This window comes from Lutjanus erythropterus, chromosome 22, assembly GCF_056507025.1.
Source record: "Lutjanus erythropterus isolate fLutEry1 chromosome 22, fLutEry1.hap2, whole genome shotgun sequence".
NCBI lineage: Eukaryota > Metazoa > Chordata > Actinopteri > Lutjaniformes > Lutjanidae > Lutjanus > Lutjanus erythropterus.
Window position 1 is genome coordinate 21,116,251 of NC_139338.1, and position 15,394 is coordinate 21,131,644.

Genomic DNA, 15,394 nt, shown 5'->3' on the forward strand with positions numbered 1-15,394 from the left:
CATTAGTCACCCATATCAGGCCAGCCACTTGACCTTTTCATTCATTATGTGACAACAAAAAACGCCTTGTTTTCTGCAATACTAGCCCACCGCCGATGCTGTGTTCATGAGGCTTACTGGGCAAAGACTTGGTGGGTCTGAGAAATTAACACTGAAATATCAAAAATTGTGTGGACATATTTAATAAAGCAGCTAATCTATAATTTTCCACATTATTGTTCAAAAAGGCTATTACAAACCGCTATTCTAAAAAAAACTTTTGAGATGTTGTGTAAATGTAAATAAAAACAGAATTCAATGGTTTGCATAAACTTTGACCCATGTGAACTAATTACAATTGAAAGACAAGATATTTAATGTTCAAACTGATAAACTTTATTGTATTTACTGAAAATATACACTCATTTTTAATTTGATGCCTGCAATGTGTTCCTAAACAGTTGGGACAGGTTTACCACCGAGTTCCCAAAAGCTGTACCATATTCAATTAAATATAAATTGAAAGGGTTTTGCAAATCATTGTCAAATCATCTGTTTTTATTTATGTCTCACACAGCGATCCAACTTTTTTGGAACTGGGTTTTGTACATTACAACTTAAATACCATGCAGACATTTTCCGAGCAACTAATTTGTACGTAAGCCACATGTTTATCCTCCTAGAGCCAGTTTCCACTTGTTACTTTTTGAGAAAACATCAATAGTGGGGATAAATCTGTAGCCAGGTTCCTGTAATGTAACACAGGAGTAAAGCAGGTCACAGCACACTCCCAATATGCTGAACAATGAGTACAACTGAGCTCCTTCAGCCCCCTTTAGCCTGTTTAAATATACTCCGATAACATCTCTGTGTTGTGTTCTGTGCCCTGTGAGCACAGTCCTCTTACCTGAAAAGGACTAGCGGCATGAAAACACTAGAATGCAACTCTAGAGCTCGATTCCAGATATAGTGGCTGACAATGATCTCTCCATATTTGATTACATCACTGTAACAATGTGTGTCTGAGCTATCAGATGGGCTGCTGCTCCTGTCAAAATGTGACGAGAACTGTGTGCTACTGAAAATGATCTTGACATGTTGATTCTGGCATGCTAGCTGAAACGGCACCAGGGGCATTTCTACAGTAAACATGTGGTGTTTGGCATGGATTGAGCATGACAAACAGTAAAGGAATTCAATGGAACCGAGTGAAAACAATGTTAATTTTATTACAACAAAAGATGAAACCAGTTAAGAGCGCTGCTGTTCAACCTCAAAATTATCATAAAGACCAAAATCCTTTTTCACTGAGCTAAAAACCTATGATTACAGCACTGCATTAGACCATATTAAGCATCAATCTTGCTCACACCAATACAGGGGTTTCAACAAGGATATGAAGTAACCAGGCAGTGTGGAAAAGTAGCCACCTATGGGCATGCCCCCAGAGAGAAAAGTTCTGACTATAAAAGACAAAATTTGGTGGCCTCTTGCATATTCTAATGACACTATTCCATCATATACACCAATCTTAATTATTCTTTATTTTAATGAGTTTGCTTCGCTGAATGCAAACATGTGGTGAGTTTTTAAAAAGGTCTGTAAATGGCTATTATGGGCAGTAAGGACATATGATGTAAGAATGAACACGGTCACACAGAAAAGCAGAAGAAGATTTTTCAGCAACAGGAAAACCAAAAATTTAAACCACAGATAAGAAGTATGATGTGGATCATAAATAACATCATATATTATTTTTAAATGATTTGAGGCATTTGACATTAGTTTGCATGTTTTATCAATGGCCAAAAATACAAAGCTGGGACATTTTAAACTGTAAAAACTTTATTGTGAGACTGAGGCATAGCCTACATTTCACTCATATGACATGAGCCTGTTACCATGACAACACTGCCTATTTTAGTGTGTGTTTGCAAAGCATCCTAGAGATGGCTCTGCTGTAAAAACAGCAATGTAAATACAGACTTTTTTAATTTTTTCATACATAAGCATCTGTGTGGCATAAGTGGAGAAAGGAGCGCTTTCAGTGGACTTTTTAATTCTTGCTGCGTAACTGTCAAGTTGCTGCCCAATGTGGTTACCAGTGTTTTCCAAATAAGCCTGCCTAATGTGGATGTCAATCCAATCCTCAGTTTTGTCATCAATGGCGCTGCTAAGATTTGGCAAACATTAAAGACAACTTTCCACTCTCTACATGGTAGAACAGCTAAGCATGTTTTTTCAGAGTACACAGGGGGAGCACATGGGTTTCCAACTAGGCGGCAGGCAGCAATTATTTATATACTTATTTACTATGAGCTCCTATAATGTTTTTTATTGTGTTTTTATTGCATATTTTGTTCTTATACGTACCTCATTTGGTTCTGTCATGTTTAACACAAAGTGTGACTAACACATTTCTCTGTCATCATGCTCCTTGTGTTGAAGCAGAGGCTCATGAGTGTAAAATAAATAGTAAAGCAAACTGTAATCTATTATATTCTAATCAAAAATTAGTCTAATAAAGTAGCTGGCTGGATTTAAATGAGTAGTCAGCTGTCTGGCCAGCAGCTGGCAATATAAAGACAGAGGACACTAATGGGGGGGTTCAGAAAGGTGACAGGACACTGCAGATCTCAGCTGCAGCCATATCAGCCCTGATGTTACTTTGTGCTCAACAACCCAAATGAAATTGTGCAGCCCCTACTGGACCTTTATACAGGAAGTAAGGTTCGTCCTTACCATTCTGATATTTTGATACCAACTTGAGAATGTAATGTGCTGCAGTACAAAAAAAATGTTTCTTAGAATAAGCTAGATACAAAACAGGATGTAAGGATGAGTTTGCAGAAATCGAACCTGATGAAACAAGATACTGTTTCTTAGAAACTGAACAGACTGCTTCGCACACAGGCCTCCCTCTCTGTACTTACTCTGCTATGTCTAGGTATCCGCAGGAGGCTGCAGCGTGGAGGGGGATCCAGCCCTCGTTGTCAGGCTGGTTGATGCTGGCTCCATGTTCCACCAGGAAAGTCACCATGTCAACATTGTCATCTATGCATGCCTGAGAGAGAAGAAAGAGAGAATGCAAGTAAGACCACTGTAAGAAGCAATCAGTGTGACCTGTCCTCTGTGTGTGTGTATGTGTCAGTGGGATGCCCTGTGCTCTAGTTACAGCTTGCATGCAAAGAGCATTGCACCGCATCTGATAGCCTGCCACGTGCTTTCAGAATTGTTGGGGAATTTTGGCAGCCGGAGCGTTCCCAAAATGCCTGCACATAGCGGGGGTGCCTGGAATACCACATAGCGTAGTACTGCTGATGGAAGCATTGAGGAGCTGATGCGCCTATATGCTGCTACTTTACGCAAAAAAGTGAGAGAATTAATTTTTAAAAACACTGTTGCTTTTGTTTAAAAAGTCAGCATTGCACTCAAGCCAGATATTTCCTCATGTGTGATAAATCAAACCACTGAAATAACCACCATCCCTTCTTCTCTTACACCAAGCAGTTGATGAATCACTCAATTAAATCCACATCTGTGGTTGAGAAAAAGTAGGAAAACAGAGTTTTTCCTCTTCATTTAATCAATCCTAATCATAAAGTGCCATTTTCTGGTGCTGGGGACAAACTACAGACCTAAAGCCAGTCTCTTGACTGAGGACAAGAGGAGACCTCAAATAGATGTCATTCAGTGTGGGAGGAAACTGGAGCACGTTATAAGGAACATCTGAATTCATGTAAAACTATTAAAACTAAGGATGGAAAAAAACAACAGCAAATTCTTAATTATTGTAATTCTTTTACAAAAAATATTATTTTTCTATTTCATATAATCTATTTAATACCATAAATACCATACAATACAATGCATAACAGTACAATATTACATTTACTATCACATGCACTTCTTAAGCCCATTATTATTATTATTAACTAACAGAAATTAGATAGTAGTAACCTATCAAGCATTCCAGTTTGCGTCACCTTCATCTTTTTTTATTCATTATTTTCTTCAGCCCTAAATTAAGGGTCACACTTGAGACTATTCTTGCTGGGGCATGTGGTACAACCAGTGTTATACAGCCAGATTTCTCAGCCATATTTTCAGTACAGTGAAATGATAGTCAAGATGCTGGGCTGCAAACTAGCAGACCACTCACAAAAATATCCTGCCTGTTTGATAATGATTGGCAGGAGCACAGACAACAAAGTGGGCGCTGTGCATGCACCAGCCTCATTTTCTTCACACCATCCATGATGTTATATAACCATCCCCCCATGCAGCAAACCAAACCATATATGACGGACGACACAGTGAAAACAAAAGTGATACCCACAGAAATAAATAGCGGCTGCGAGTGGGAGACTCTAATTTAAGATCTTCTGACTCATGAAGTGGGAAATGTTGTGTTTTTACCCACATTATGAAGCAGAACTTGCACCAGGGTGGGAGTTCTTTGGGTTTCCATTATGCATTTAAATCAGCGTTTCAGACTGTTTGTTAGACAGGTGCTGGTTAAATGTAGGAAGGAAATTTGCATTATTGTAAGATCTGTATTTTTTCAGACCTACACGGTCTCTATGCTTAAATCTATACCCAACAATTTTGAATGCATTTTGTCTTTTTGCTTAAAACCTATGAGTTTATACATGATAAATTAAAATTTGGAGTAAAGCTGCTAGCACTGCCCACTGAAGTCAAAACGTCTGTCAAAGACCCCTCAGTCAAGTGAGATCATTCTTCAAGTCAGGCAATCTTTTTTGTTTCGTTTTTTTGTCAGCCATTGGGCAAATCAAATTTCCTCTACGTGGGATCAATAGATACATCTTACCTATGTAACAGGATAAAACTGTTTGCAAAAATGCACAGGGATGACATTTCAATGAGGAATTATAAATAAGGGAATGATAAATACATTTTTATGTATTATAAACTAACTGATGGCAGCTGAGAAGAGTGATACCGTAGAAACGCACTGCAGTAGCATGGCAAGAGAGACACTTCATGGTGCTCTGGGATTTTATTTTTGAACAATGAACAAGAGGCGCACACTAGGGGTGTCAATGATTAATAAAGAATCAATTAAAAACACAAAATGAAAATTAGAAAAAAAAAGTTTAGTATCTTATTAATTATTAATGATTAATGGATTGTTAGAGTTTTCAACTACAGCATAAGGCAAATGGAGAAAATCTGCAACTCTAGTACACACTTACTTTCTATAACTGTGTGTAAATCTGATGTTTTCACATCACAGAGGACAAAGAAAACATGCAGTAGGTTAAAACACAAGACTGAATGCTGACACAGGAGGTTAGTGGTGCTGAACAGACAAAAAAAAAGGCAGAATTGCCTCATCTTCATATTGAACGGCCAAATCCAATTCAACTAACAAAATTCTGGGCAAGGTACAGCCCTGAGAGCCAAACTTTTTAGTCTCACTTCATTTGTACAATGTGGCCTGAAGAAAGTCATTTAAAATTCTTGTCTTTGTGGCCATTCTAGTGGACTAGGTGTTTAACACACTAAACATGTAATCACAACATCCCCACTGGATGTGTGTGTCACGGTAATAGGGATCAATATTAATATATCAATTAAAAGTTAAACGCCACAGTGGTTTTATTATAAATGCTGAAATTGTTCGAAAAGTAGTGAAATACACACTGACATCATTTCATCAAGTTTTATATTGAAATCCTCTCAATGATTTGAAATGGCATCATGTCCAATGTTTTCATTGTGACAAAACAAACTCATGTTGCATGCTGTGCCTGTGAGCCTGTTGCTAACTTTGGTTGATGCTGGACAGGATTTACTGTGAGTCTTTCAAATCGCGGAAACCAAACATGGTTTTAATGATAATTAAAATCAGAAATGGTAATACATATTTGGGGGATTTTATTGTGGTTTATCATTTATCGTTATCCTCAATTCAAGGCCAGACATGGACCTTCGTCACATGTCATCACCATCTCTCTCTCTCTCTCTCCACATTTCCTGTCTCATCACTGTTGTCTCCAGTCTAATGAAACACACAATGTCCCCGCAATACTTTTTTTTAAAAAAAGTCTATTTTGGGAATTGTTCTGCCGAGAACTTGCACCACTGTGAAATTTCTCACGCCATGACAAGCTTATCCTTCCCTTAGTACCCTTACTGTTTGGCAATACTGCTAACCACTAAGCCACTGCTGTTTGCAGAAAAACAATTATCATAAATTTTGAAGAATTCAACCTAAAAGTTGTAACATTTCACATGTATGGGTCTACATTAAGGAGGTAACAGAACATTTTTGTAAGATCTTTCTATGCACAAATTTGCATACTAAATATTAAAAAAGTTGCATATAATTCATACACAGTTAGAGAAACGGCAGCTTTACTTGGCCATAAGCCTGAGAGGGAGCGAGCTGTCAAGGAGGTCACATTTCTGCTCAACATCCAGAACAAGGCAGAGGAAAGGCAGCAATGGAGAGTCTGCAATGCACTTCTCATTCAGGACACACAGAGGCCCTGAGGTTAAGAAGCTACCTCACATCAAAGACGCAAAACAAGGTGGGCTGCAAAGCACTGGTCAGAAACAAAGTCTTCAAGTGGATAAAAAACAGCAAATCCCTGCAGCAATCCAGCACGATCACAATTATAAACTCATCTGTGGAATTACACATTCAGAGTGACAGTTGCTGTAATAAATAATCAATAAAGACACATATGAAATCCATAACAATTACCACTTAGCAATATGAAAACCAAACTTTGCCACCTCAACCCCCTCACCCCATCGCTGAACACTGTGCCTGGACTGTCTCGCTCTCTCCCGGGGTTGCTATGACAACAAAAGCGTTGACAAGGGAAACAGATACACACGAACACACAGCGGCCTCACGTTCAGGGCACACGACTATCTGGCTGGAATCCTTGTCCAAATTTGGGCCGTGTACAACGCCGTACAAGGCCAGAGCTGGAGAGTGCCTGCAAAGGCCTCACTGAGCTTATCTGACGGTGTGTGTGTGTGTGTGAGTGCGTTTGTGTTTGATGTGATTTGGTTGTGTGTGGGTGCTCAGGCACAGAGTATCTCCAGGTGCAGATGGACTTATTTTACAGACTGGGTTCAGCTAGCTTTGTTACAGTGCAGACGACAAGGCATGATGTTGCTTTGAAAGTGCCGCAGCTCTCATCACCAGTGAAATGTCACCCTCATGGGTTTGTTAGCTGGATGTCAAACTATGTGGCTACAGGGCTGTCCCAACACATGGCAGCTTGTGGTTCCCATCCAAGTCCACAATTTGGTAATGTCAACAAAGGCAGACATGTGGTTCATTGCTTTACAATCAAGCACTGGGACACCTAAGACTTCTAAACAGGATAAGTCAAGCAACTACATTTATTCAAGTGTAGCAGACAATCTCTAAATATCATAATATTGATAGAAATCACATTAATTCTGCTATCATGATGAACTCCATGTTTTTATCCTATGAGGGTACAGGACGATGGGTGCTTATTTATCACTGGGAATTAAAATCTTTGGTCAAATTCACGTGTTGACGTGTTGCTGTGCCTGTCCTCCATTATCCTTATTATTAGGCTGACAGCTGACATTAAATTTGATAATTACTTGCTTCCCATGGCTGATACCAATAAGGTAATTTCACATTTTTGTATTTCAAATAGAAGTTCATATAACCTGTACATTACTATTACTCGAAAACAGAGAATTAATATCTGATCGTTTAAGCACCATTAGGAATTAAACCAATTACAAACATCTTAATCAAGTATTAGTTGATAGTATAGAAATGGCAGCAATTGTGTCTCATTTAAGGATCATCTAAGGAACATTTGCAACCTTTTCTTCTACATAATCTATCAAACCAGATATCATGATAGCTGATATTTATTGGCTTGTTGTGAAAATGAGCTGTCTGGCTGCTCAGCCTAGTGAATAGTGACTCCGCTTTTCACTACAGCCTTTTGCTTTCATCTTACACAAAAGAAAAACCACAGATTAGCCACAGACTGGGCGATATGTTAACATTTTCCAAAAGACCACTGTCAACCGGCCACTGCTATTATATTTGTGCAGGTGTGTGTGCTGAGACCGTCACTGTTGCTGAGCAGTGGCTATCACTGTGCAGACCAATTAACTGGCATTATTAAACTATATACCAATTATCAAAATATTTTAATTTTCTGTGCAAAATGACAGAAAATGCTTTCAGCCTGTCAAAGAGAGGAACAGAGATTTCCAGCTTTTCTTTGTTCATTATCATATTAAACGGAATATTTGAGGCTGTCAAAATACAACATTTAAAGACATTGCCTGGACTTTGAAAACTGGAAGGGACGTTTTTTTCCCTTCACTATTTTCTGACATTTTATAGACACTGCAGCCCTAGATTAAACATGACTGTTTTTGTTGTTATTTGACAACCGCTACTAAATAAAACATTACAGTGTCAAATGTTTTAAATCTGACATATTTTGTATTGCGAACGCAGAAACAGTCTAGACAGATTGTCACTGGAGTGGAAATTGCAGGCTATTTTGTAATATGTTATTTTTCTGTGGTGTTTTTTTTTTTTTTTTTAAATCACAAATACAGAATAGTGACTGGTTATTTCCTTTTGTGCAGGCGCAGAATTAATCTGCATGTTGGTTCTCTGATGGGCGTCACCTGTAGACTTTGTGTTGCCTCAGTTAAAAGTTGCACTTGAACACACTACAAAACATTAAATCAATCTTTTCCTTTTGTCTGTTTCATTTGTGACTGCTAAAAAATTCCACAGAACTGAAAAAAAGGACTGTTCAAGCTTTCTGCTTCTCATCTGAAAACTGTCCTCCATGCCCCCATGTAAATCCTCCCCCTCAGTCACTCCCCACACTCTTATTATCTCTTCAAAGTCTTCTCCCTCTCTAAGAATGGAAACAAGCCCCTTAAGGCGAACGCAGTCCTGGTTGTGACCTCCCTCTCCAGTGCGTCACCTTCCTCTGCCTTCCACTCCCAGCAGCTACTGGAGCCCAACAAAGGTAATCTCTTAATGGCTGTAATTGTCTGTGGCTGACAGGTGACACGGTGACAGCCTGCTTCAAGACTAGGAGTAGTGTAGTGGCCAGAGGGACAGGAGAAAGGAGAAGATAGTTGAGAGCAAGTAACATGGCATCCCCTCTTTTATTTCAACAGCATGATGCTGCTGATGGGGGCAGCAGACTTTTGTAACTGACACTGACCTCCAAGGCTCATTAAATACAATATATATAAAAATCTTAAGGACAATATTTCATATCTGACAGCAGGCAGAGTGAGTCAGACAATGTAAAGAAGTGGGATTCAAAGGGGAGTTGAGCTCTCATTTAAGTTATATTAAGAAACATTGTGGGCTTAGTCCTGTCTCACACATCACCGTCAGCCTCCAACTGACATATAGGATCTGTGCTGTGCTCGCAGTGAAACATTCAGACATGTAGTGAGTCACTCTCAGACACGTTGCCATTTAAACCTGTTTGGCCACTGACAGGGGGAGACGAGAGGCCTTGTCAAGCATGAAGGCAATAAGATGGATGGCACTACAAAATACAAACAAGGAGAGTACGAAAAAGACAGGAAATATACTAAACCTATGGTAAAAATGAGATTTTTATTAGAACTACAGGGACAGACAACTACAGGGCCACCAAGGCCCTAAATTTGGTGGCCAAAATGTAACCTTATGTAAAAACAACACAGAAAAGGCATTTTAATGCAGCTTAAAGAGGAAATATGTACCAAGTGCTTATAATAAATAGTTCTGCACTGTAAATGATCAGCTGTTCATAACTGTCAATTGTCTGTAAATGTAAACTTAAACCTGTTATTTAAGGGTTTTGGTTTTTTTTGGTTTTTTAACAATTCATGAACAGAAACTCATTCAGCATAAATCTGAACTCTAACATGAAACGGACAAACAATAACACAAGTGACAGATCGGAGTAGAAATTTTTAAAAGGAGGACACCGTGGCTGTAGCACTGTTGTCAGAGAAGTGATATTTCAACATGGCACGTTTCCTGATGACATGTCATGGCCATTTTATTATTTATTACAGCAAATATTTTACAGACATCTCCTTTAACACAGCCTTCCTTAACTGTGACACCTGTGATGTCCACTTTTCCTATTAATTGTGATGTGCTGTTTCCTGGAGGGATTGTTTGACACTTCAGATAGCTGAAGAAACTGACAGCACACGTCGTTTTACATTATGTCTTTTGATGCCACATATTACTTGGCCACTTAAACATCTGCTTCCATTCACTCCTAATTTTCTTGATCTCCACGTATAAGAAAATATGTTTGTGTGGTACAGGCCTACAGAAAAATGTCACATCATCATGATTATAGTAGTTGTTTTCAGTGAAATGAAAATTGTGAAAAATGATCATCCCCACCAATAATGACTCATATCACAATTGCAATATCTGTCAAAATAATGGCAGGCTGATTTTTTTTTCCCATATTGTGCAGCCCTATAATAGTTAAACATACAGTGAACCTGAGAAAGCTAAGGTCTCTGCACTGAGAAAGAGCTGGCTGAATATCACATGGCCACAGCACGTTAGATATCTCTTGACGTATCCTGTCAGTTTGCCAGGGAGGACCACAGGATGAGTCTTTGCCGCCCTCTCTGATAAAAGTACCTCTCTAATGGAAACAGAGGCTTCTGGGAAGCTGACGTAACAAAGAGAAAGACAGAGAGAGAAAAATCAAGTACTAACCAAATCAATGGACACAGGATGCTCCATTTGATTGGTCGATAAGAACCGTTTTCAGAAGCGGGCCACACAGTGCACATTACACAGTGTTTATCCATTAGGCTTTGTGGGATGTGGTCAGCAGTGCAGCAAGGAAAGCAATGAAAATCACTAATCTCTAATTAGAAATTAATTGAAGTTGAAAAATCTGATCCGTGTCAATGGGAGTAAAAGGTCAAATCTGATGAAAATCCATAATCCACAGAAAGTGGGCATCATTTAAACATTTTCGTGGGTGTATGAGCAATGTTGGCAATATTCCAACGAGAAAAAAAAAATTTACATGAGGTGAATCAGATCACATTTAACAGCACTGTAAAAAGGAAACATACTACCACAGTTTATGTTGTAGGACTGTACAGTGCAGCAGGATCTACTGTAATGCTTCAGTAGAGTCCATTTGATCCCTGAGGTTGTGACAGGCCACTTGGAATCTTATTTCACAATACAGGACTGTTCCTACCATGTTCTTTTCCAACTCCTCAAAACATTAGCTCTAAATCACAAGATGTGTCCTCTGTGTTTATGAGCTGGTGTATGCTAATGGGAGCCTGTTAAAATAAACATCAGCCAGACGTCACTGACTGGACAGTCATCCTGTATTTGTCAAGAAAGAAGTGGCCTTAAGTGGCACTTCAGCAAGCCACAGTTACTGTAAAGAGAAGTTCTCATTTTTTTCTAAGCCAAGGACCCCTTACGTGATTAAAAAAAATAAAAAAATTAGGCTGTGTCAAATTATTCCAAGAGACATACACTTCTACTTCGTTATGTGAAAGAACAACACAAGGGAAATGTACTAGAAAAATGTTACATATTATCATTATAATAAAATAGGGCTACTATAAAAACATAAAAAGAACAACAATAGATTGCTAGATTAGAACATAATTGATAAAGTATTTGGACTGGAGTTGTAAATTAGCGTTTTGCTACTACTACTATACAAACACAACACATCTCATTACAGTCAATATTTCAAGAGGTCGAATAAGAGTATGTAACAAAATAACTTAAAAGTAAATGTAATTATAAATATTTTTAAATGATTAACTTTAAAGCTTTTGTATTGAAAACAGTTTTAAATTTCATGACAATTTAAATGGATGAATTTGAAAACTTTTCACAAAGTACTACAGAACGCTATTTGAACACAAAGAGGACATGACGCATTAAAAAATAAAAAATAAAAAATACAAACTGGGCTTACAACAACTGGAAGACAGACTGTTTGCAGAGGCAAATATCAACATGTCATCAGGCCAAACCTTGTTAGATAACATAAACAGTCATAAATGCTTGATATATGCAAATACCTCATCAGTGTTGTTCATATTGACTTGTCGTATTAAGTGAAAGTTTCAAAAGAGCAGAGCTGCACTTGGCCAACAAATTCCTGAGACATAAAGCTAAGTAAAGCACGAACATGTACCTATCTGCCACTTCACACACTCGTCAATTAACAGGCCTTGAATAAGGCTGATTATAGGCACTACCATCAACGGATTAACTTAATAAACCTTCTCAAGCCAGTGGGTATAAATATGGATAAGATTAGGGGAGAAACAATACAGCGTCCATCATATGCAGCAGTCTAATCCTAAAATAATATAGAGGAATTCAAGCCCTACTCCCTACCAGCGCTGCAAAGAAGATGGGCTAAGCCATTCTCGGAGCAGGCCCAAAAATGTACCCATGACGTGCACCTAAGAAAGGAGACCGGTCTGTTGCCACGACAACAAAGCCAAAAAGGGAACATGGGTTCAGGGCTTGTCAGGCTTTTGTAAGAAACATAAATAAATAGAGAAAAGACTTCATTTTAAAGCACACAAGGGGTTGCTCGGATGGCCCCTGAAGGCAGCGCAAAAAGCAAACCGCTGTGAGACCAGAGAAACTAATGCTGAATGGAGCATCTTTAGGTGCCATCGTTCTTTTTTTTTTAAAAAAACCTTTGCACGCATGACTTTTAACTGTTATTGGAGCAGTTCTCATGACCTTTTATGGCAAAAAGAAATGTCTTGAATTACGATTATGTGGGTACTACTGCTACTAATTATAGTCTATGATTTATGATATCATAAAAAACACACTGAAGCATAAAGAAATACAAGACCCAGTTTAGTGATAGTAAGTCATTATCCCAAACTGTGGGTCTGTACCGAATAGTTTCAAGCTTCAAAGCTTTGTTTATGACGTTGATATTCTAAAGCAACATTTAAATGAAGCTCAGGGTTTTCTTTATATGACTATTCATTCTGTTTAAACCCAGTATTTCTGCACAGATGCAGATAAATATAAATGCTATCGACTAAATAATTAATTGATTAATCAAGAAAATAATCTTGCAATCCTTGCAACTCCAGAGCACTGTAAAATCCAAGTCAAACATTTATTGAAAAACATTGTCCTACATAGATGTAATAAAATGTATGTACTGAGAACCATTTCTCCAGAGGTTACAGGTTTTCAGGTGGACAACAGCAGCCGTTTCAAGCGAGAGACTTCTTGTTTGTTTTGACTGTTTGTGCTTCATAAATTAATGTTTCACAAAACTACTGTGCTACGAGAATTGTTTAAAATTAAACTGAGAAAAAGAAATGTATTTTGTATCCTATTAAATATTAATGATTAATCAATTATAGATTGTTAACGTGTTCAACTATCATATAAGGAAAATGCACAACTTTGCAAGCCCAGATGTAATGATTTTGAAAACTTACAACATGTTTTTATCTATTGATATATTTTGCTTCAGTTCATACTTGTTGGAATTACGCACCTGTATTAACGCAGCAGTATACCAGTACCATAAATGACATTCATGTTAACAAAATTAGTGACTTATGTTAATTAAAGAAAATTGATTTTTTTTTTTAATCTGATGAATCACTTCATTCAAATTGAGTATTTTTAATTAACATGGAAAAGTCAAATTTACTGAATGTGAAAGCTATAAATAAAAGTCATGGTCATGAGCTTCATTCTATGTTAACAGGAACTGAAATAGCTCAACCCACAAGCACAAAGGACAACTGCAAAGTTTTGCAGCACGTTTCACTTCAGATAGAGAAGTCTGGCACCCCAGTAAAGGGGTACAGCTACTGTGTGTGTATAAACTGGTAGGTTTATTATCTTCTGGACCATCGTGCAGAGAGTGCCGAGCTTAATTTAGCAGCACTCCAGATCAAGGAGACACTTGAAGACCCCTCCCCTCCTTGACTTCCTTTACTCGCACCCTCAGATGGCCAACTCAAGCACCCTGCAGAAAGCTGCTGCTGTGGCTCCTGCACGAGACTGGCAGGGAACTCGGTGGCACAGGCAGCCTGCTCAGCCCATTGTGCTGCAGCTATTCTCCATTCAGTGACAGTGTCAATGGTGCATGCCCATGATAACACCCATGACTGACAACAGTGTGCCCGGGTGGCACAGGAGGTCATGAGAACCGTCAGTGGGTATCACAGATGGTCACTGAAACATTAATGTATAGTGAATACCAGACATTTTAAGCAATTTCAATGTATTTTCATAATAATTCCACATTATTTCTATAGATTGTCAGCTAAATATGGCCATATGCCATGAGAGCATATTTTGACTACTCAATCAGTCAATCAGTTTGCTTTATTTAGACTGAGGGGCTGTGAAAACAAAGGAGCCATATTAAAAGTTATCCCACAAAACTACACACATCACATCAAGGATGCGCACACAAACACAATTAAAAGCAACATTGCACTTACAAACTTGTCAGCATCAGCTATTCTTGAAATGCTTAACTAGACTACTTCACTGGAGTGGCAACATTTACAAAGTATTTCATATTAAAGGTACAATGTGGAAGTTTTAGAAAGTCCATGGTATAAATAATATGGGTGGCTATTAAATTAACTTCAGTCAGCGGCTTGTTTGTTGCCGTGCTCGCACTCTGTAGGCTCAATTGAGCATCCTGTACATCGACCAGCATTGACAGATGAGATAAATAAACTTACGCTGATGTTATAGTGGTTGCCAATGGTCTGTAATGGTTTTTTATTGTGGTATTATATACCTTAAGTTTTTAGTATCTTCGCATCCCTACCTTACATTATAAAACTTGTAACAAAAACAAACAACGGCAAGTACATACTAAGTGCAGTGCTAGGTTTTAGTTGATAGCAAAGCAAGGTCAAGTGAAATTTACATGCATGAGCATAATCTTCAACATTTCTGATATACTGTACATTTCTATCATTCATGAAGAAATCCTACATTTTTTTTACCCTCTTTTCCCTTGTGGTATCTAACCTTGTGCATAGTTTGGGCTTTGTCAATGGTGGTGAATGGAATTTGGTTTGTGGTGCTCAATCACTGAATACTGTCATTCTTAACTCAACAGAGACACGTCTTTTCAGACACAATGTCCAGATTCCTCAGGATAATCCACAGACCTCACTGTCAACAGTTCTCATGAGGACAGCTGAACCTTAAACTGAATAAACAGTCCCAATGAAAACTCTCCACAGAGATGTCTGGATTATGCTACATTCACTAAATGTATAATTACAATAGCAACAAAACAAGACATAATCACAGTGACTGGGGGAGACTGAAACAGCTGTGCAAACCCCCAAACCGCAGAAGGCT

At 38.3% G+C, this 15,394-nt stretch overlaps 1 protein-coding gene across 8 annotated transcripts in view; it reads right to left on the reverse strand.

The window, feature by feature from the left end:
* Positions 1-15,394, reverse strand: part of ppp1r12a (protein phosphatase 1, regulatory subunit 12A) — a 68,193-nt gene that overhangs the window by 37,075 nt on the left and 15,724 nt on the right. For all 8 annotated transcript variants that reach the window (XM_084710598.1, XM_084710596.1, XM_084710601.1 and 5 more), the window contains exon 2: positions 2,913-3,043. In XM_084710598.1, the coding sequence (XP_084566724.1) occupies positions 2,913-3,043 (131 nt within the window). The remainder of the gene's footprint in view (positions 1-2,912; positions 3,044-15,394) is intronic.